The 22,889-nt window shown below is 41.1% G+C and overlaps 1 protein-coding gene across 1 annotated transcript in view; it reads right to left on the bottom strand.

Moving 5' to 3' along the window:
• Nucleotides 1-22,889, bottom strand: part of ANOS1 (anosmin 1) — a 336,486-nt gene that overhangs the window by 82,340 nt on the left and 231,257 nt on the right. The window contains exons 5-6 of the mRNA XM_033950370.1: nt 20,019-20,203; nt 7,437-7,566 (exon numbers count right to left, since the gene is read on the bottom strand). Coding sequence (XP_033806261.1) covers nt 7,437-7,566; nt 20,019-20,203 — 315 coding nt within the window. The remainder of the gene's footprint in view (nt 1-7,436; nt 7,567-20,018; nt 20,204-22,889) is intronic.

Genomic DNA, 22,889 nt, shown 5'->3' with positions numbered 1-22,889 from the left:
TATTGCATTCACATATTAACTGTTTAACACACTTTCGTAAACAAGCTTTTAAGTTTGTCATGCTAAAATACAGGCAATGTGCTGCTATTTATAAAGATTTCTCACAGCAGTATCGCTGTCAAAGAAAACTGGATTATTTATGTTTCAGTACATAAAACACTCATGCATTATCTTTTGGATTATTCTTTTTTTCCCTTCTAAAAAGAAATGAAAGTATTGGTTTCCAATCAGGACCCCCAAAATGCAGCCATATCTAAATGACCACAAGGATTCATTAGGTGAAACTGATGTACAGTAAGGCAACAGCACTACAGATTCTACTAGCAAAGTAATAGGTAAAATATGATCTTTCCCTTTAAATCAGTGTCCCACAAACTTTGTCGAGCCGCAGTTTAAGGCATCCGGAAGTGCGCGGACGTCGATGTGATGATGTCATGCGCATGTGTGAATGTCCTCCAGATGGGCCCTGAGATGCCTATTATGGAGGGGGTGGGGGGATGCTGGCAGAGAAGACGTGCAGAGAGGAAAGGCACTGGCGCCGGCTGATTGCCTACAGGAAGTGCTTCTCGCCACAAGAGTCACATCCTGTAGGCAGTCAGCCAGCGCCAGCACCTCTCCTCCTCCCCAGCGTCTCGCAGCACACCTGAAATCTCAGGAGGCACACAGTTTGCGATACACTGCTCTAAATAGTATGCAAAAGCAGAGTCTGTAAAAGTATCCTGCAGGCAGGCCTTTATTACAAGACACACCTGAATGATTGTACAGCAGGAAATGCATTTTCCAAGCACACTAAATTCATCAGATAATCCACATGATGAATGGTCTCAACAGAGAAATTCTATCTGCTAGAGGATGTAATCTGACATTATCAAACTGATAACAACACCATTTCCTATTTCAAGATTTGCAGATGTGAAAGTACGAATAACTTATTGGTAAGTCGAGGGAAATGTCAGTGAAGTAATGATAGTAGTTCACGTACATTCCGCCTGAAAGTCATTTTGGTTCATGCGAAACCCAAAGAATATTAGCAATTAGACTGACAATCCAACTTGGCTTTCGCAAATGATTCTCTCCGTTTGACCCAGTTAGCCAATTGCACTGAAAATGCCCTTGCTACTTCAATTGAATCCTACAAATCATGGTTTTAGTTCTGAACTAGCCTCTAACACTGAAATCATTTTCAAGATATGAATCTATCAGCCTCTATTTTATAAAAAGACTAGCTGATGCCCCGGCGTTGCACGGGTATTTAATTATAGCAATAACACTGTAAATGGATTCAAATAAGATACTTTATAGTGGTGAATGAAATTATTTTTTTACAGCTTAATAAAAAGTACAATATTCAAATTATAATGTGAAATATTTGACAAAATGAATACAATACAACCAACGCAAAACGTGATTATAAACAACATTTTTAGTTTCATCTCTGGAGCAAGAACATATAAATTCTTGGGTGAACCCAGCCTTGAGCAAGCAACATAGAGTTGTGGGCCGCAAGACCCCCAGAACATATCACCCCAGGTAATGAGGGATGTGCATACCAAGTTGCGTTCAAATCGGTGAAGCCATTTTTGAATTAATGTGAGAATGGCAGCTTTTTACATATTTTCCATTGACATGAATGAGTGAAATCAGATTTTCTGTTTGTAGCTCCGCCCACGTGCGCAGGTGGGCCGCTCAAATCGGTCAAGCCGTTTTTGAATTACTGTGAGAATGGCAGCTTTTTACATTTTTTCCATTGACATGAATGGGTGAAATCAGATTTTCTGTTTGTAGCTCCGCCCACATGTGCAGGTGGGCCGCGAGACCCCCAGAACATATCACCCCAGGTAGTGAGGGATCTGCATACCAAGTTTCGTTCAAATCGGTCAAGCCGTTTTTGAATTACAGTGAGAATGGCAGCTTTTTACATTTTTTCCATTGACATGAATGGGTGAAATCTGATTTTCTGTTTGTAGCTCCGCCCACGTGTGCAGGTGGGCTGCGAGACCCCCAGAACATATCACCCCAGGTAGTGAGGGATCTGCATACCAAGTTTCGTTCAAATCGGTCAAGCCGTTTTTGAATTACTGTGAGAATGGCAGCTTTTTACATTTTTTCCATTGACATGAATGGGTGAAATCTGATTTTATGTTTGTAGCTCCGCCCACGTGTGCAGGTGGGCCACGAGACCCGCAGAACATATCATCCCAGGTAGTGAGGGATCTGCATACCAAGTTTTGTTCAAATCGGTCAAGCCGTTTTGCGTGATCGCAGCACATACACACACACATACATACACACATACATACCTCCGATTTTATATATATAGATGTGGGCCCTTATGTTGCCTTTATAATACAAGCACAGAATTTTTAGACACTCTTGGATCATTGCTCAAAACCTAACACCAGCGTTGGATGTGATTACTGCTGGACTAGTGCCAGAGTTAATCTGCACAGAATATTCAGAGGAAACAATGTGCGTGCCCAAAATTAGTTCAAGTAGTATTTAAATGTAGTCAAATGGATGTTAATGAGGTAATTTACTATTCCCTCCCAATGTTCAGAGAACAATGAGCACAACAAAGACACCCTTACTGCTGGAAACGTAACCTCAGCTTGGAGCTGGCGTTTGGGTATTTGAAGAAAGGATGTCTCATGATTTTTTTTTTCTAAAGTGTGCCAGTTTTTATTTAATTTGGAAACATAAGGAAGCCCGTGCAAATCCCTAAGCGCTGGTTGTGAGAGATGAATGTGTGCTAGTTAGAGCAAACCCAAAAGTAAAAGCGTTCATTGACACCTGTTTTCCACATTTAAATATAAGCTTTTCAGGCAAAACAAATTTTGAAAATTTCATATTTAAAAGCACAGAGGAACTGTGCCAATGCGTGCTTCACTTCTGGGTTTGCCCAGATATCGCACAAAAGCCACACTTATTAATAAACTCTTGTGCACATGCAGCAGGTACATTCCTCCCCATAACTTTCAGTCTCACAGCCCTGCATACCATTTGCATACCATTTTTCACTGAGCATTGGGGAGCTCCTCCTGCAGTAAGGGTTGGGCGCAATTCCTTATAGTTTGGGAGTTCTCAGCATTGGCCCACCTGTTTAGAAATCACCCGCCACATATCTATGCAAAGCACTGCATATATTTTGTATGCACTATTCAAATCACTGGGATCTCTATTTGGACCGGTGCTATTTAACATATTTATAAATGATCTGGAAATTGGAACGACGAATGAGGTGATTAAATTTGCAAATGACATTAAACAGTTCAAAGCTGCCAAAACACTTGTGGACTGTGAGAAACTGCAGGCAGGCATCAGGAAATTGGAAGACTGGGTGTCCAAATGGCAGATGAAATTTAATGTGGACAAATGCAAAGTGATGCACATTGGGAAGAATAACCCGAATCACAGTTACAGGATGCTATAGTCGACCTTAGTAGTTAGCGCCCAAGAAAAAGATCTAGTTGTCATCGTAGTCAATATGCCGAAACCTTTCACCCAGTGTGCAGTGGCAACCAAAAAAGCAAGCAAGATGCTAGGAATTATTATAAAAGGGATGATAAATAAGATTAAAAATATTATAATGCCTCTGTATTACTACATGATGTGACCTCACGTTGAGTATTGCATTCATTTCTAGTTCCATATACTATTAATGCCACTTTCATTAAATTAAATTTTGTTACATTTAAATTTAAATTCATAACCAAATAACTAATTTCTAAATATATATATAAATTAATAATAGCAAAGTGCTCAGTGCCACCACCAGGTCATTGCTAATGCAGTTCAGACCACGATAGTTTAGGAACCATCCCTTCCTTCCATAAGTGTTATGCACAATGACTTAAACATTAATCAAAACCTGCTGTTGTTAAAGTTACTTGCATAGTACTTCATATGAATCATAACATTCAAAACGTGTTTGAGACTGTTCTTATCTTGTTGTTAAAGTCCTGTCCAGCGTTTTGTTATCGTGTGTCATTGAACCGCATTGAATTAAATCCATGTTAAAGTGCTTTTCGTGATAAAGTGCCTTCCAGTGCCACATTAAAATAACATAGTCATGCGACCCTTACCCGATTCACTAACCTTACTCCTGATCCGATCCGCATCCGATCTGATCCGTGCATGCAAATGAGGGGGAATGGCATGCAAATATAGGCGGGCAGCGATTCACAAAAAAAAAAATGAGGGATACCGACTGGGCTAGCCAATCAAAAAATAAGCGACTGCTGAGGACCAGTTGCTCAGGTCCTTTCCGACTGCCCTGCTCTCTGCCCTGATTCTCCGCTCTTACCGCTATGCTCTCTGCCCCAATTCTCCGCTCTTGCTGCCCTGCTCTCTGCCCAACTCACTGCTCTGCTCTCTGCCTGACTCATCGCTCTGCTCTCTACTCCGACTCTCCTGCCCTTCCCCACAATGCAAGCCCGTGGTTTTAACCTGCGGATTTAAAGCAGATTAAAACCATAGGCTCATGAAGTAAAAAAAAGTAAAGTAAAATAAAATAAAAAGTTTCCAGCTCTTCTGAGCACGGAGGACCAGTGCATGCGCAGACCATGTACAGGCAAAGAATATGGTCTGCGTATGTGTCGGGATCGCTGCAGCGTGATCCGTGCAGTCGGTTGGGGGCGTGATTCCAATTGCCCTCATTTGCATGAGGACGCTTCGTGAATCAGCCCACCAGCCATGGATCAGATCGCTCATGAATTGGATCGGATCCGTGGCCTTAGTGAATCCAGCCCTATTTTTGGAAGTTCTTTAAGTGATCCATGAAATATTTGCCTACAGCCTTGTAAACTACTAGGTTGCCAGGCATAGTATAAATAATATCATACTCTGCATTTGATTAGTTCAAGTCAGCTAAGATATCACAAATTACTTTGCACACTTTGGTCTTGATTGATCAAAGGCCTTTCCCATGGACAGATAACAGGAGCAGACTTTGATCAATCAAGCTCGCTGCCTGAGTCAGTTAGGTATCAGGTTCTGAGATATCACACAACCTTCCTCAAAACAGAATAATTTTGGCTACATTTCTTTGCCGTTTGCTCTTGTCCTTAGAACTCAAAAACTTTTTGTACTCTTTCCAAGATTTTGTCATTGAATTTTAAGAGTTCTGTTCAAAACACAAGAAAGAACAGCAGTTAAATTAATGAGAATACCTAAATAAATAGAGATCTGCTGCTTAAAATGTAGGAAAAAAATGGAACACAGTACTTTTCTATACCATATTTGCTTTGTGCTTTAAAAAGTCATTGCTCAATGGTTTGGGGTATTTATAATCAATATCTAATAATTATTGGCATTCTTCAAAGAAGATATTTCCTATAGGGAATTTTTTTAATACGACCCTATCATCATTTTTCTCATACACATTTTATTATTAAACAATAGATTAGGAGCATGGCTACCACTGAGCAAACCCAGCAAAATGCCCAGGGCTGCCCAATAGTAGGGGACACCTAAAGTTTCACCCTCACTCCCTCTCCTTTCCCCTGCACCCTAGTCTAGCCCCCCTCCTACCACCGCTGGTCCTTCAAATGCTGTGTCATGTTGCTAGAAGAGGCCACAGTAAAAGCGGCCATTCTCTGGCCGGCGGGAACTTCTCTCTGCACGTCCCACCTCAATGATGCAACTTCCTGTGGGAAGAACACGCAGCGGAAAGGCTCCACCAGCCGGAGAGAGACCACTTTTACCGTGGCTTCTGCTGGTGATGTGCCTAGCATTTGGAGGATCAGCAGGGAGGCAGAGGCTAGAAACCCAGGTGCAGATCTGGAGCAAAGCACAAGGGGAAGAGGGGAAAGAGATAGTAGACCTGGGGGAGGGGAGGAGATGCAAAGGAGAGGGAGACAGAGACCTGGACTAAAGGAGAGGGAGGAGAGAGGGAGCAGATGCTGGACTAGGGAGAGGGGAGCAAAGAAAACAGATAGAGAATGAATGAAGGAGATATGGGACCAACAGAGGGAGGGAGAAAGAAATGCCAGACCAGTAAGGGCAGGGTGATAGGGGTTACACTGTTCCCTCTAAGCTGAGCGGAACTTCCATAACTACATTGCTGATGGTGTGAAGGGGGGGGGGGGTGCTTCAATATTGTGCTTTCAATCGTAAGGGTCAAATTGGTTCTCTGGAGTCCTGAAGAGCTTATCTGACCCTCACTATTGAAAATGTGATAGAAAAACAGCACCCCTATACATACATACACACTAGCAAGATTGTTGGTGGAGGACTCCCACTCAGCTTAGAGGGCACAGTGCAGAGGTGAGGGTGTAGGAGGAATGGAAGAGAGAGGAGAGAATATGGACATGGAGCATCGAGACAAGGATACTACTACTACTATCCATTCAGTCATGTCCGACTCTTGGATACTCTATTGGCCAGTCCTCGCCATGCTTCCATGTTTTCCATGGCTTCTTTCAAATTGCTTGATGTTCATTCCCATGTCATTCTTGATGGTATCCGGCCAACAGTTTTTGGTCTCCCCTGCTTCCTTTTACCACTGACCATTCTTGAGTTTAATCCCCTTTTCTAGTGAATTTGCCTTCATCACATGTCCAAAATAGGTCATTTTCTATCTGGTAATCTTGCCTTTCATGGACAACTCTGGGTTTATTACATTAAATTACATTAGTGATTTCTATTCTGCCATTACCTCGCGGTTCAAGGCAGATTACATAAAGGATCTATCTGGCCATTTCCGGAGGAATTATAGAATAGATAGGTTGGTTCGAAGAGATGAGGTGGTTCTTGTGGCATTAGGTTGTTTTAGAGAGTAGAGATGGTGTTAGGTTGGATTTGATTGTTGGGTATCAGGTTTTTTTAAAATAGTATGGTTTTCATTTCTTTTCTAAATGTTTTGTAGTCTGGGGTCATTATCAACAAAGTAGAGAGTTGGTGGTCTAATCTTGCTGCTTATGTGGCCAGTTTTTATATGATCAAGAACATCTTTGTTGGTGATCTTAGCTGTCGATGGGATTTGTAGAATAATAATAATAATTTTATTCTTATATACTGCCGAAGCCATGGTAATTCAAGACGGTTTACAATAAGAAGAGCTGGACAATCAGCAAAGTAGGCACAATGTTAAATCATTGAATACATGTATGCAGAATAGGAGAGATAATGAACTATAAATCATTAGGTAACAAATCGGTTAAACAGTTTCGATTTTACTAATTTTCCAAAACTAAAATAGGATGAGGAGTGCATAATAATGTTACCCAGCCAATCGTTCAATTTATCTGCTTGGAAGGCTAGAGTTCTGTCCAGGAATCTTTTATATCGGCAGGCCTTTATTGTTGGATGGGTAAACGTGGATTCTATGCGTGGGCCTAATGGCACAATACAAATTAAAGTGGGAAGCCAGGTATAAAGGAGCCAAACCAAAGACTGATTTGAAACAGAGGCAAGAAAATTTAAACAGAACTACTAACCTTTGGAGGAACGGAAGTGCTTACTGGGTGCTGTATAGCCTCTCGTTCCATGCACATTGACGGCAGCCACACGGAACTGATACCACCTGCTGGGCCTGATGTCAGACAGCTGTACCCTCTCATCTGTGGTCTGGTGGGAGAGATAGTATATTTATTTATTAGGATTTATGTACCGCCATTTTGAAGGAATTCGCTCAAGATGGTGTACAGCAAGAATAAGTCAAACATAAGCAATAGACAATTACAGCAGTAAAAATAGTCAAATTACAATCAAAGTATGGCATAGTATGCTACAGTACATTCCAATATAAACTATGTAGCTACAGGAATGAAAATGTTTACGATCACTGAGATGTCATTGTGGAATAAGTTATCCGGTCAAATAAGATCACGTGCAGAAAACTCTACTTTTAAAAAATTGCTTAAGACAAAAGCCCCTTGTTATTAAACCACAATAGCGGTTTATAGTGCATGGAGCTGCGCTGAATGCCTTGCGCTGCTCCCAACGCTCATAGAGCTCCTATGAACATCGGGAGCAGCACAAGGCATTCAGCATTAAAAACCATTTCTGCAGTTTAATAAAAGAGGGCCAAAGTTTTTTGTTGATGCATATTTTTAATATGGTATGATATTTTCTCTGAAGTTGTTCTTAGTCCCTATGTTAAAGCAGATGATTATTCTTTAAAGTAATGTAAATGGCTCCTTCTGTGTCAATGGATATAGTAGGTGGATTGTTATGTTTTAATGTATGTGTACTTTTATGTTTTTATGTATGTAATCTTGGAAACCGCTGAGATTTTTAGCAGCAATATATACAATCTTCACTATTCCCAAGTCTCAATAATATACCAAATAGGGTATTATAATATTTCTTCAAACTTTTTTTCAATCATTTACAATGACCTCAGCGACACCACTTGCTGCTCAAGTACTTTCTTAGCAGTAAGCTTCACGTGTCATATCGTCATTGGTCATTCATCTCGCATGTTATCACTTCTTTAACCTTCACCTTTTTCTCATTATTTAGTGCCAAGTTGTATGTTTTCAATTTTCAAATATATAAATATTTACTATAAATAAAGCCCAGTCTTATACTTATCTTAGGACCATTTAATTTTGCGATATGGGAAGACTGTATCCGACATGTTTCACTATTGTGCTTTATCAAGGATCCTCCCAGAGCCATCCCATCCATCTTAAGCACCCTAGATTACTGTAACATCATATACCTACTGTAACATCATATACTTATAAAAAGAACCTCAACAAGCTGAGATTAATTCAGAACACCGCGATCCGACTAATCCACGGTTTAAAAAAATGGGAACACATTTCCCCTTATTATCAGAAACTCCACTGGTTACCCGCAGAATCCAGAGTCCTCTTCAAGTTTGCTTGTTTTTGCTACAAAGCTGTCTTTGGGATTCTTCCAGCTTACCTAATCTCCCAGTTCTCCCCCAACGAGTCCAACAAGAGCACTCGCAGAACAAACCTATTTAATTACCCCTCCTTGAAATCTTACCAATACAAAAAGTTTCTAGATAGAATGTTATCATTTCAGGCAGCTAAGCTGAACACATGGCTTGGAAAGCCCATATTTGAGGCCACTACATACGCAGACTTTAGAAAATCCCTGAAAACTCGACTGTTTAACAAATTCTAAATTCCCATACCCAACTCTTCCTCGCCATGACCCTTCCACCTCGCCCCCTAATTCCAAGGCCCGAAACTAATTATACTTTCCACCTTGAATCTCATGTACTGACATAATGTATCTTTATTGTAACCCACCGGTACCCCATGTACTGACAAAACATATCTTTATTGTAACCCATGTACTGACTAAATGTATCTTTATGGTAACCCACCTGTATCCCTTACACTGACAAAATGCACCTTAATAGTAAACCACTTGTATTGTAACCCACTTGCATCCCATGTACTGACAAAATATATCTTTACTGTAACCCACTTGTATCCCATGTACTGACAAAATGAATCTTTAATGTAAACCACTTGCATCCCATGTACTGACTAAACGTATCTTTATTGTAAACCGTTTCTATCCCATGTACTATCAAATGTATCTTTATTGCAAACCGCTTCGAACTTCACGGTATAGCGGTATATAAGAAATAAATTATTATTATTATTATCAGGCTTACAAAACTGACTCGGGGAGTTTTTTTGATAAATGGAGTTCCCAGGAAGGATTGTAGGGAGAGGTAAGAGTGGTGAGATACTGAAGAACTGCAGAGTGAATGAACTTACAAGTCAGTAAGAGGATTTTGAACTGTATGTGCTGCCTGTGCACCTATATAAAGGTTCCCAGAGAAGGCCTGATTGGTGCATATTCTTTATAGGAAATAGATGACTACTTTTCCTTATAGAATACTTGTATGTTTAGGCACAAGCTGAGGTTAAGTGCATGCACCTATGTTCCAAAGATACAAGCGCATTCTTTAAGTTAAGCATGAAACTTTGCACCCCTGCCCATGCCCAACTGTAACATATGCACTTTCAGAGATATTAGAAGCATATCCAGTACATATGTGCACACATACATGTGTATATGCTACTATTCTAAATATTTATGCAGGTAACTGTCACATAAATGTTAGAGCTACTTCATGGAATTACCACCTAAATGGCAATGCTTGTTTAAAAATTCAGTACCTTGATTGTGCCAGTGTTTGAAGGAGTCATATGCATGAAGGTTGATAGATCAGGCAAAGAAGCATGACAGATTTGGAAACCTCTGCATATTCCACGGTATGCTGCATTTCCCCCTTTCCTTCCCTATCAGTTGACACATTTTCCAATGTGAAGGCTGTACTGGATTTGTGAGGCATTAAAAGCTTGACAAATTAGGTTGATTGTTATTGCAGAATGCATTTGCTAGATGAACACAGATGGGTTGAATTATATAACCCAGCTGCAGCTCCCTCCTTGGTGTTCACAGTCTCATAAACACATTGGAAAGTGTTACAAGCCAAAGTCAAAACACAAAACAAAATAGAACATCATGCAAGAAGAATACCTTGTTAACTGGATCTAATTAGAATGTTTGCACTAAACTAATGGTTTAGAGCAGTGCATCACAAACTGTGTACCACGGCACATATGTGCCGCGAGATGCCCGAGGAGAGGTGCCAGCACCAGCTGACTGCTTACAGGATGTGCCTCTTGCTTCAAGAGGCTTGTGCTATAGGCAGTCATCTGGCGCTGGTGCCTCTTCTGCTATCTGCACTTCTCCCTCTCCAGAACCCCACCATTGGCTGCAATAGGAGTCTCAGGGCTGCAGCTGGATCACATCATAAGAACATAAGAAGTGCCATCTCTGGAACAGACCCTAGGTCTATCAAGTCCAGCAATTCACACAAACGGAGGCCCCGCCAGGTGTACCCTGGCATAGTATTAGTCCCCATATCACTCTAAGCTTCTCATAAGAGATGCACATCTATCTTACCCTTACCTATGTCACCTTAAGCCACTCATAAGGAGATGTACATCTAACTTACCCTTAAACCCTAGAAGGGTGGATTCCGCAATTACCTCTTCTGGGAGAGCATTCCAGGTTTCTACCACTCGTTGCATGAAGCAGAACTTCCTGATATTTGTCCTGAACCGCGGTAGAAGAGATTGGGCATCTCTCCTGCCGCGGGTCATGGCAGTTCAGGTAGAGGGGTGATCGCATCGTGGCAGGGAAGATGAGCCATCTCTCCTGCTGCGATGGTTGCTGTGGGGGGATGGGTAGGTTGCAGGGTCGCTGAGCTGATCATGCCAGCCGACATCAGCTCGGCGGGCCCTTTTTCAGCACTTTTACTTGTTTTGACTTGGTCTAAGTCAAAACGTATAAGTGCCGACTAGGCAACCTGTCAAAATCTTTGGTTATACCTGCTGTATGCCTAGGTCTAGGTCAACCCACCTCCCGCCCTTTCCCCTCCTCTAAAAACGCCTCTTCGTTCTAAAGGCAGGGGAAAGGCCTAAGCTGGTTTTAGATACGTCTAAAACCAGCTTTGGTTATGGGTACTTGGACGATCAGGCTTTTTGATCATCCAAGTACCCATTTAGGCCACTTTTTAGACTTTTTTTTAATATTATGAGCCTCATGGGATACAGATCTTGTGCAGGTTTCTGCAAACATTTGAATCCATTTCCAATGTCAGTGCATATCTTTGAATTCTCCACAGATATACTAGAAACAATTTGACAACATATTCCCCAAAAATCTAGGGAATCTCCAAAAATTCAGTCTTCACCTGGTTCATGTTCAAGTTAGTTACACCTTCAACAGAGAGAACTAAGTTACAACACTACCTGAATGCCATTGCTTCCTGGTTATGAGATATCTTGCTTGTCATGAAACCCTCAAAATCAGTAGTCTCGTGGCTTGCCAACAGACATCATCCCTCTCTTACCCCCTTTTCTCCTGAGCTCCCCTATCACTTTAGTAGAATCATTCAAATACTTTGGGATCATTATTCACTCTCAACTGTCTTGTTCCTCATATATCAACTACTCCAAAAGCCTGTTTTGTTTTTTAGTTTTTTGACAATCCCATGCCCTCTGAAGCACTTTTATCTTGATGATGCAACCCCACATACTTTGATTCACGCTCTCATTACCTCACAACTTAACTATTGAAACATTGTTTACACTGGTGTCAACACCTCAGAGTTCAAACATCTCCAGGCCATTCAAAACACAGCTGTGTCACACCTGTAAGTGTAATCATATTAATACTCTACACTACTTCTCAAAAAAATTGTGAACACTGTTGGTTTTTAGAGAATTAGATTTTGCTTGTTACTATTGTCTTTTGATTGGAACCTTCAAAACAGTAAATAGATGAAAATATTGTCCCTGAAAATAATTAACACCATTTGGGGTTGTTTGGAGTTGTTTTTATGTCTTTATATGGTCATATTTGAACTGTTAATAGAAACCGTTAAGTCAGAACAAAGTTGTGCTACAGAAAAAAAGACATTCTTAGTGATTGGTTTTGACTCCTCTTCCACAATACATAATCCAGGTTCTTTCATTGTTAATTTCTGAAGTATTGTATGTTTGTCTGTTGGAAAGATATTAAGATATTTTGGTGTTTTAAGTATTTTTATCATGAATTTGTAAAAATATTAAAATAAAATAGTTTCCTCTTGATAAACATGCCCGTAAAGACATTTCAGAGGATCTATAGAATGCCATTGTCCATAGCATGCAAGCCGGAGTATTTTTCCATGAGGTGTCGCATCAAATGGGCATTTCAATCAGTGCTGTATCATCCATTATAAAGTAAGGCAACTATTTTTTTTTTCATGGACTGGACTGGGTTCTGACTGTTTATTTTACTTCCTAATATGTTTATAAATTATTTTTATTATTTTGGAATGGTTTGTCTTTTAGAAACACTATGAAACTGGGTCATTATCTTCGGATAGGTCCAACTGTGGGAGGCATAAAAAGGTAACTATATGCCAACTTTGTACCATAGAAATTGCAATGCATAAATCACCGACCAAATCCAGTTCAAAACTGAAACAGGACGTGCAACAATTTGATTTAGAAGTAGGATCCAGTACCATCAAATGTTACCTGAAGCAGATAGAGTTGACATCTAGAATTTTTCCTAAAAACCCATAACTCTTTGTCAAAAGCTTTCTGAAAATCTAGATACACTACATCAACTGATTCACTTTTATCCACATGTTTAGTCACACCTTCAAAGAAGTCAAGCAAATTGGTGAGGCAAAACTTCCTTCGGCTGAACCCATGCTAACTATGACTCATTGAATTATGTTTTGTCTACGTGTTCCACAATTTTATTTTTTGTAATTGTTTTCACTATTTTGCCCAGCACTGAAGTCAGGCTTACTAGTCTTTAATTTCCCAGATCTTCCATGGAACCCTTTTTTAAAATCAGCATAATGTTGGCCACCCTCCAATCTTCAGGTACTACAGACGATTGTAGCAACAGGTCAGCAATTTCATGTTTGAGTTCTTTTAGTACCCTGGGATGTTTACCACTAGGGTCTTGTTGCAGTTTTCCAGGTCTCCACCGCATCTGGTCAGGTAGAACCAACATTTCAGTTATCATGCTATATCTTTCTTCAGGGTATGCTGTGAGGTCTGCAGTTTGTCTTTATATACATATAGTGAGTACTCAAGCCTGATTGGTTGGAGCTTGAGGTAGATATGGCAGGAAAGTTCGTTGGTCACCAATATGAATTTTGGTGGGTAAATCCGTTGGTCACAAATTTGATTTTTGGCAGGAAAACCTGTTGGTCTCTCTTTTCCCATAGAATGGAAAATTCTCTGATGAGTTTAAAGATATTCTCCCCATAAAGCTAAATAGGCTTCCACAGCTTACATCATGTTTGTTGCTGTTTTCTGTGTCTTACTACATCTAGCCAGATAGAATCACCATTTCAGCCATCATGCTGTGGTTTTCTTCAGCCACTAGGCCTCGCAGGGGTGTCCAACCTTTTGGCTTCCCTGGGCCGCATTGGCCGAAAAAAATGTTTCTGGGGCCGCACAAATGTGCAAACGCTGCAGCAAGATAGAGGAGGGAGCCGGAAAAACGGTAAACACCCGGGGGCAGCAGAGGAAAACACTGCATCACCCTTGACCGGAGCCGCACAAAATACTTCACGGGGCTGCATGTGGCCCTCGGACCGCAGTTTGGACACCCCTGCCCTAGGGTCTGCCTGGAGGAGAGGTTAGTCAGGTTAAGTCAGGTTAAGTCAAGTTAGTCAGGTTAAGTCAGGTTATTTAGCACAGGATTCTATTTCATGCAATGAGACCCTGTGCCCCAAATAGCCTGACTTAACAGTAGCCCCTTATTGGTAAAATAACACAACGGTAGCCCCCTTTAATAATTATACCACTATATAGAAGCCCAACGTTTACACACATAGGGGGGGGATTCAGTAAATGACCCCCCAACGTTATGCCCGGGGAAGATCCATACTGAACTAATATTCTGCAAAAGGACATGCTGCGCAGAGCGCTCTTTGCTGAATAACAGTGCAAATCTCGCACCTAACTTTGGGCATGAGCACTTAGAAATGGCTATAATGTAGTATAAATGCCAGCGCAAAATTAATGGTTTTGGGCACAGAAATGACACTATTCTATAACGTCATGCCTAAATTCCAAGAACGCCCCCAACCCACCCATGACCTTCCCGTGGACACGTCCCATTTTGACATTTTGAGTTGCACCCCATGCAATTTAGATGCAGTTCATTTGCAAAAATTGAATAGTACAAAAATCTAATAGTTGCTGGCACTGTCATCTTGAAATTGGGTCATTGGACCACCTTGATACTTAACTTCTTGAAGTCAATTTGGGGAAAAATTAATTTTGTTCTAGGAGTGAATATTCCGTTGTCATATGATGTAATTCTATTTGGGACATTGTTAACTCTAATAGTCCAATTGATAAACATAAAAGTAGACTTCTTCTTATAATGAATAGGGTGGCCCATTCAATTACATCACAAGAAATTGGAAAAATTGGGACCGTTTAAATTTTACATTTTGGTGGGAAACACTTTGCTTATACTATCGTTACGAAAGAATGTTAGTGGAACAATCTGGGAAAAGTAAAGACTTTAAAGAAATTTGGAGTCCATTAGACTCCTTTGTTAAACAAATTAATGATTAGTAATTCATTAGATTAAGTTTTCTTTGCACACACATCCAGGGAGGGAGGGATGGGTAGTTTGTTTTAGTAATTTGCAAGTATGTAAGTGCTGTTGTTGTTTTTTTTTTTTTTAATTCTGTGAATGTATACTGTTTGCACTTTTTATCTGCTTAGAAAATCAATAAAGAATAGAATAGGCTGTAGGGCAGATTTGCATGTAAATCCAAATGAGTGCTAATTAACACCAATCTGTTAATGGTTCATTAGACTGTATAGAAACTGCAGACCTGTCATTGGTCTTATTTATCTATTTAAAAATTTATATACCGTACAGGCATAAAATGTTAAATAAAAAATACATATTTCAAATATTACAAATCACCATACTTTAAAAAGAAGTCAGCAGGACAGAAGACATTTTCAGATCATTCTAAAAATATAATCTCAACACAAGAAAGCATGAACAATCGTGTTTTTAATATTTTCTTAAAATTCATCCTAGCAGTACAGAAATGCAAGATTCCCAGCAGTACAATCCAAAGCTTTACACTCGCTACTGACAACATGGCTGCAACAATCTTAGTATGGGAGATTGGTAGCCTACCCTCTGAACATTATCTCATACTATTTTCTGATCTCAAACTTCTTTTAGGCTGATAGATTTCAAAAAGCCCTTGAAACAGTAAGTGAGACATGGTACAAAATCTGATGTATTGGGCAAGAAGACTCAATGGAATGGTGCTTTCATTTGGGAAATGGAACAGCTGACCTGCTTTATGAACTCTGCTTTCCAAATCCACGTTGTCTCTTTCTTAAGAGAGGAATGAGACAAAGCAGCATTAAAGCAAGCCACTTGCATTTCATCATTCAGGTGCTCTAAGAAGCAGTCTGGAAACCAAAAGCTACTGAATCAAAAATTTGCACCGCTGCCTGTTTAAAGATGTTGTTTGCCTTTGAATTTTCCATTCTCATAGCTTGAGTTGTGATGACTGATGAGTGATGAGAGAATGATGAGATGCCTGACTGAACTGATTGGTAAAAGTTTGAAAAAGAAACTGAACTTCATAAGATACTACTGTTAAATTGTAAAGTGGCCTACTTAAAACAACTGTCATATAGGTTTTGATTGAAATCATTTTTTTTTTTTTTTTAAATCTTGTCAGGCACATCTCATTTCAAATGTATGCTCTGATGTAGCCTTTTTTTTTTTGCCTCTTCATTGCCTGGAATTCTGAAAATGTCCTAAACATTTACTGAAAAGATCACTGAATGCATATAACATTTTTGGCAGAAAACTGAATCACGGCATGAGGATTAAAGAGAGTAATATACCTAGGGGGTTGTTTTAGAAGTATCTCCACATGTAAATAATGGCATTTAGATGTATAGTTGCATGTATGTATGTATAAGTGGCAATCCAAACAAAACTGAGAGACAAAATTCAAAAGAAAAAGGATTCAACGATAACTCATATAATCAAAATAAAGAATCCCCTATGAAGAAAGCATTATTATAAGCATTATTATAAGTAAATGAAAAATTAGTGTAATGCAATAAAATAATCTAATTTATAAATAATTTAAACATTTTATTAATTTCATTCTTATCATCAAAATTTCATCAGAAAACATACATGTACAGAGACTGAACAGACAATAAGCTAAAAAACATTAAAAAATGCAAATACCAGGACAGTCAAAAGAATTCACTCTGTTCATAAGGCAAATGTTCAAGAAATCACTTAGCTTAAAAATCCAGTGAAGCCAAGGCAGCAGGTGAGCTCCGGGGCCGTCCAGGAATCGAGTGAAGCAAATCCAAATCAAGTCCAAATCCAAAACAAAAGAAAGTGCGGAAGTGCAGGTGCAAATGCGATGAAAGGACAACATATTACTTTTCCACATAGTCCTCATGCAAGATGACACATTTGTTGAACCGCATGGTAATGGCGGAATAGAAATCTCTAATGTAATGTAATGTTGTATCATTCAACTAGTTTCTGCATTCCTGCAGAGAAGAAGTTTTTCAAGCCAGGTGAGCACCGCTTCCTTTACTTCATCAGGCTTTGTCTTTTGCTCTCTGGGTCGCAGTGATGCACCCATGTCTCGTCGCCGGTTACAATTCTCTCCAGAATACTCGGTTCATCTTCATACCGTCTCAGGAACTGGGTCACAACCTCCATATGCTGTTACTTGTGTAGATCAGTTAGCTGTTTGGGAACCCATCATGCGCAGACTTTTCTGTATCCCAATTCATCATGCATTACGGCAAATGCAGATCCATAGCTGATATCCAAATTTGCAGCCAATTGAGTCACCATTATCTGTCGGTCTTCTCTAATCAAGGCATTTACCCGGTGTCAGGTCAAAAGCGCGCCGCTCTAAATTACTGTTTTTAGTGCTCCGACGGGGGTGTGTGTGGGGAAAATCCCCCACTTTACTTAAATGACATCATGCCGCGTTGTGGGGGCGTTGTGGGGGGTTGAAACCCCCCACATTTTACTGAAAACTTCACTTTTTCCCTGTCTTTAGGGAAAAAGTTCAGTTTACAGTAAAATGTGGAGGGTTACAACCCCCCAAACCCCCCTAACGCCGGCGCGATGTCTATTAAGTAAACTGGGGGGGGTTCCCCAACAAAAACCCCCGTCGGAGCCCCTAAAAACTGTAATTTAGAGTGGCACGGCGGTGCGCGCTGCGCTCAATTGTCGGCACGTGCTTTTGTCTTTCGCGCCATTGTCTATGAACCCATTTACCCTGTCAATGTGATCTTGTGTGTGCGATGTTGATGGATGAGCAGAACAACCGGTTCTTCCCGCTTTAAGCCTTTTTACCCACTCGTAAACATTTCATTGATTCATGGTGCTATGTCCATACTGAGTCAATATCCGACTGTGAACTTCCACAGGTTTCACTCCCTCTGCCCAAAGAAAGCACACTACTGCATGTTGTTTTTTAATGGTACAATATTGCAGTGGAGTGTCCATGTTTATGACCTGGTGGCTCCACATGACTAAAGGCTGAGCACTGCACTGTGCTTGGATGAACATTCCAACAGGTAATATGCAAGTACATATTTTGTATTTTACTAGCTCTGTTCCAGTTATCGTGTAATTTAACAATTGCCTTTAATTTTTGATTCGCCCTCGCATTTTCCCTCTCTATCCAGCAGGCTCACAATCAAAGTGTGGTACCTGGGGCAATGGAGTGATATGCAACTTGCCCAGAGTCACAAGAAAGCAGGCTAGGATCGAACTCTTAACCTCAGGGTGCTTAGGGCAGCAGCTCTAACCACTAGCCCATACCGCCACATCTCTATTCTTGTAACTATTTTAGGAAAAGCTCTGTCAGCAGATCATTTTCTGAAATTGTACAAGCTTCCACCTTAATATCTCAACTCTTGATTTGTAAATTCTATTTAAAATCAACCTTTTTATCTCTAAAAGTCTGAGACACCCAATTAAGTTGTAAGTTCTTTGGTATTATGAGTTTTAGAACATAAGAACATAAGAACATAAGAAATGCCATCTCCGGATCAGACCTTCGGTCCATCAAGTCCGGTGATCCGCACACGCGGAGGCCCTGCCAGGTGTACACCTGTCGTAATTTACAGTCCACCATATCCTTACATGCCTCTCTTAAGGAGATATGCATCTAGTTTGCTCTTGAAGCCTAGGACGGTCGATTCCGCAATAATCTCATCTGGGAGGGCATTCCAGGTGTCAACCACTCTCTGAGTGAAGCAGAACTTCCTGACATTAGTCCTGAACCTGTCCCCCCTTAGCTTCATTACATGTCCTCTAGTCCGTGTCAAATTGGACAATGTAAATAATCTTCTCTGCTCTATTTTGTCGATTCCTTTCAGTATTTTGAAGGTCTCGATCATATCCCCACGCAGTCTCCTTTTCTCAAGGGAGAATAATCCTAGTGTTATAAGTCTGTCCTCGTATTCCAGTTTCTCCATACCCTTCACCAGTTTTGTTGCTCGTCTCTGCACCCTCTCCAGCAGTTTTATATCCTTCTTTAGGTAGGGAGACCAATGTTGGACGCAGTATTCCAAGTGTGGTCTGACCATTGCCCTATAAAGCGGCATTATAACTTTCTCCGATCTACTCGAGATTCCTTTCTTTATCATGCCCAACATTCTATTTGCCTTCTTTGCCGCTGCCGCGCATTGTGCCGACGGCTTCAGGGTCCTATCTATCAGTACACCCAGGTCCTTTTCTTGTTCACTCTTCCCCGGAGTTGCACCTGACATTGTATACTCGTATTCCTTATTCTTATTGCCTAAATGCATTACCTTGCATTTCTCCACATTGAACTTCATCTGCCATTTCTCCGCCCATGTTTCTAACCGACACAAGTCGCTCTGGAGTTTCTCTCTATCCTCCTGCGATCTGATCGCCCGGCATAGTTTTGTATCGTCTGCAAACTTGATGATCTCACTGGATGTTCTTATGTTCTTATGTAGATACGTCTAAAAACAGCTTTGGTTATGGGTACTTGGACGATCAGGCATTTTGATCGTCTAAGTAACCACTTAGGACACTTTTTAGACGTTTTTTTTTTATTATTACCCCCTCACTGTTTTGTTTAAGCATCACTAGTGAAAGTTTTTTTGCCGTTGATGGCAGGGTGGAAGAGCATGGGTACACCTCTCCTTTAAACTGAGGCTTTTTCTTTCGCTTGGCAAATGCATTCCCCTAGGCTTTTTTGGGGAATGTATTCCCCTAGGCTTTAATTTAATGGAGCGATTTTTCACATTGTCTTGTCTAAGTACCCTCCATTCCTTACTTTTTGAATAATGAAATAGCCATTTACATATCTCACGAGTTTCCCTCGTATTGGTTGCATAGAACAGATGCCAACTTTAAAGTACATTATCAAAATAAACATAAGTGAAATCTTCACAGAGAAGTACGATTGTAAATGTAAAACTGACCTGTGCCACAGTTTGCCAGTTTGTGGCATCATCTTCACTGGGATGGATTCCAAAATTCCACCTCCTCTGTACTACATAAATCACAGGTTCAACTGAGATATTGAATTTGGAAGACCACTTAATCTCCATCTGCCCAGACTGCAGCTCACCAAAGCTTAGCTCTTTCCTGGGCTTGAGTGGAACACCTGAAACAGGAAACATTAGAACAACATTATAATGATTACCAAATCTGGCAAGAGACGAGGGGAGGGGGGGGGAACAATGAGACAAATAGTAAGAAATTAAAGGTCTGATATCAATTTGTTAAACATATCTACTGGCAACTACGACGTCTCAAACAAGATGTTAAGAACTCAAATGTTCGAAAAAAGGGAAACTAAAACCAAAGTCTGTTAAAATCTTCCTGAAAATTAATATAATTAAAGGAATTGCCAGATAGTTCCTCCAAGAGAAATACTACAGGAATAAAAAACACATCTTAAGGGTTGAGACTAAGGGCTACACTATGCGGAAAATACTAACACCAACTCTATGGAGGCGTTAGTGTGTAGCGCGCGGGGCAATGTAGTGCGCGCTAAGCTTGCGCTAAAACCGCTAGCGCAGCTTAGTAAAAGGAGCCCTAAGAGAAAGAAGCTTTAAGGTCTGGATTCTGGGAAAGCATCCGGCACAATCATTGGATCCGGAATTTCTATGCGGCTGTTCCTGATCGCTGTTTCTGGGGAGAAGGAGAGTCAGCCCTAGCAGGAGAGGCTCAGGCCTTTACTGAGGCCTGGGGTCAGGCCGAGAGTGTCGCGGTGACATGTATGCTCAATTACATCATGTATGATGTCATGCGCATGTGCGTCATTGGGGAAGGTGGTCCGAAGTTCTGGGAAAGTTCCTGGAGCTTAATTAAACACTGTCTCCAATGAATAAGTGTTTATAGGTGGAAAGGGGCTCAGGGAGGCCCAGAAAAAGGAGGGCAAATGTGGCCCAAATTAAAGACACGATTTGCATGTTTTTGTGTGATCGCACATGCGTGATTGTGCACATATTCATTAATTTTAAGCCTTAGCGAGTGCTGGGAGCTAAAAGGGGGGACATTTTTGGTGCCAAAATTCAGAGCATGCCCAGTAGTGCATATGAAGACTGGAAAGGAGACCAGCTCCTTAATAAACTAATATAATAAAAAGTTTTAAGTTTTAAAAATAATTAAAATATCTACCAAAGGTGCTGTAGGTATCCTGAGCGCTGTTATGTGTTTGGTACAGTACAAAAACATTGCTGTCCCTTTAAATTAACATAAGTTGCTCAGTGATGAAAATATACTTCCTACAACTTAAGTTTTGGAATATTTTGGCAGAATATTAATTCTTATTATTAGAACAGGTGAATCCTGCAATTTATTTCTAAAAAGGAAAGGTGGGGGGAGGTTCAGGGATGGCAGAAGGAGGGAGTGGGCATCCCTCCTGCCAGTCGACTTGCGGTGGGGTTTGGGTATTCCCTGCCATGGCCTCTGCCGCTCAGCTGATCACGGCAGGGAGATTTCCTTGCTGCAACCAGTTTAGCAGCCACATATTTGAAATGTAGGCCAGCATTTTGCTGGTCTACATTTCAGGTGCCTATTGTGGCCCTAGGGAGATGCTACTAATTTTGTAAACTGCCTTCACTTACTTGTTCAGACTGGTTATTAAACATTAAAAATTAATAGTAATATTGATTCTATAATACTTCAAGGATATATTTTAGAAACTCATTTTAATTCTGATTGTCAGCAGTAGCAAATTCCATAAATGAGACACTAACACACTTAAGAGATTGTTTGCAATTACTATATCAAGCGGGCAAGATTGAAATTCATGCGTTTATAGGATTTGAAGAGAATTTCAACCAGCTGTTTGAGGGCTGTAATGGTGGACTTTGGGACCATATATTGGAGACCACTGACCTATTGAATCTGAATGTAACACACCATGAGCTAATACAGTGGAACCTTGGTTTACGAACATAATTCGTTCCAGAAGTATGCTCGTAAACCAAATTGCTTGTATATCAAAGCGAGTTTCCCCATAGGAATGAATGGAAACTCGCTTTGATTCGTTCTACCTCCTCCTCCTCCCCCCCACCTGAGGCTACCGGCGCTGCTCCATTCCCCTCCACCCCCATGATCCGGCATCCCCCCTGTGAACCGGCATCCTCCCCCCTCCGCTCGCACTCCTCTATCCCCATGATCATACATCCCCCCCCCCCCGAGCACCGAAATGACATCCCTTACCCCGATTGGGCACCGGCACCAGCACCAACGCACAGGACATGCCAGTGCCGGTGCCCGAAGATCCTCCCTCTTCTGTGCTGGGCTGGGTGGTGCATCGGAGCTCCTTCCTCTTGCCTGTGCTGTGCTGGACTGGGCCTTGAGCATTTGCGCATGCTCAAGGCCTTCTGGTCTCGCTCTCTCTGAGATTCTGAATCGGAGAGAGCGAGACCAGTAGGACTTGAGGATGCGCAAATGCTCAAGGGCCAGTCCAGCCCAGCTCAGCACAGGCAAGAGGAAGGAGCTCCGATGCACTGCCCAGCCCAACCCAGAAGAGGGAGGATCTTCGGGCACCGGCATGTCCTGTGCATTGGTGCTGGTGCCGGTGCCCAATTGGGGTAAGGGATGTTGTTTCGGTGCTCGGCAGGGGGGGAGGAGGGAATGCCGGATCGCTGGGGGGGATGCCGGCGCTCGTAAGTCGAGTCAAACTCACTCTCCGAGATGCTGATTTTGCAAATGTTTTGCTCGTCTTGCAAAACACTCGCAAACCGGTGCACTCGTAAACTGAGGTTTGACTGTACTGAAAATTCATGAACTATATTCAAATAAACTAGACACCACTCAATGTATTGCAATAATTT

The sequence above is a fragment of the Geotrypetes seraphini genome, chromosome 6 (assembly GCF_902459505.1).
Source record: "Geotrypetes seraphini chromosome 6, aGeoSer1.1, whole genome shotgun sequence".
NCBI lineage: Eukaryota > Metazoa > Chordata > Amphibia > Gymnophiona > Dermophiidae > Geotrypetes > Geotrypetes seraphini.
Note: the sequence above shows the minus strand (reverse complement) of the source record. Positions and strands in the feature narration are given on the sequence as shown.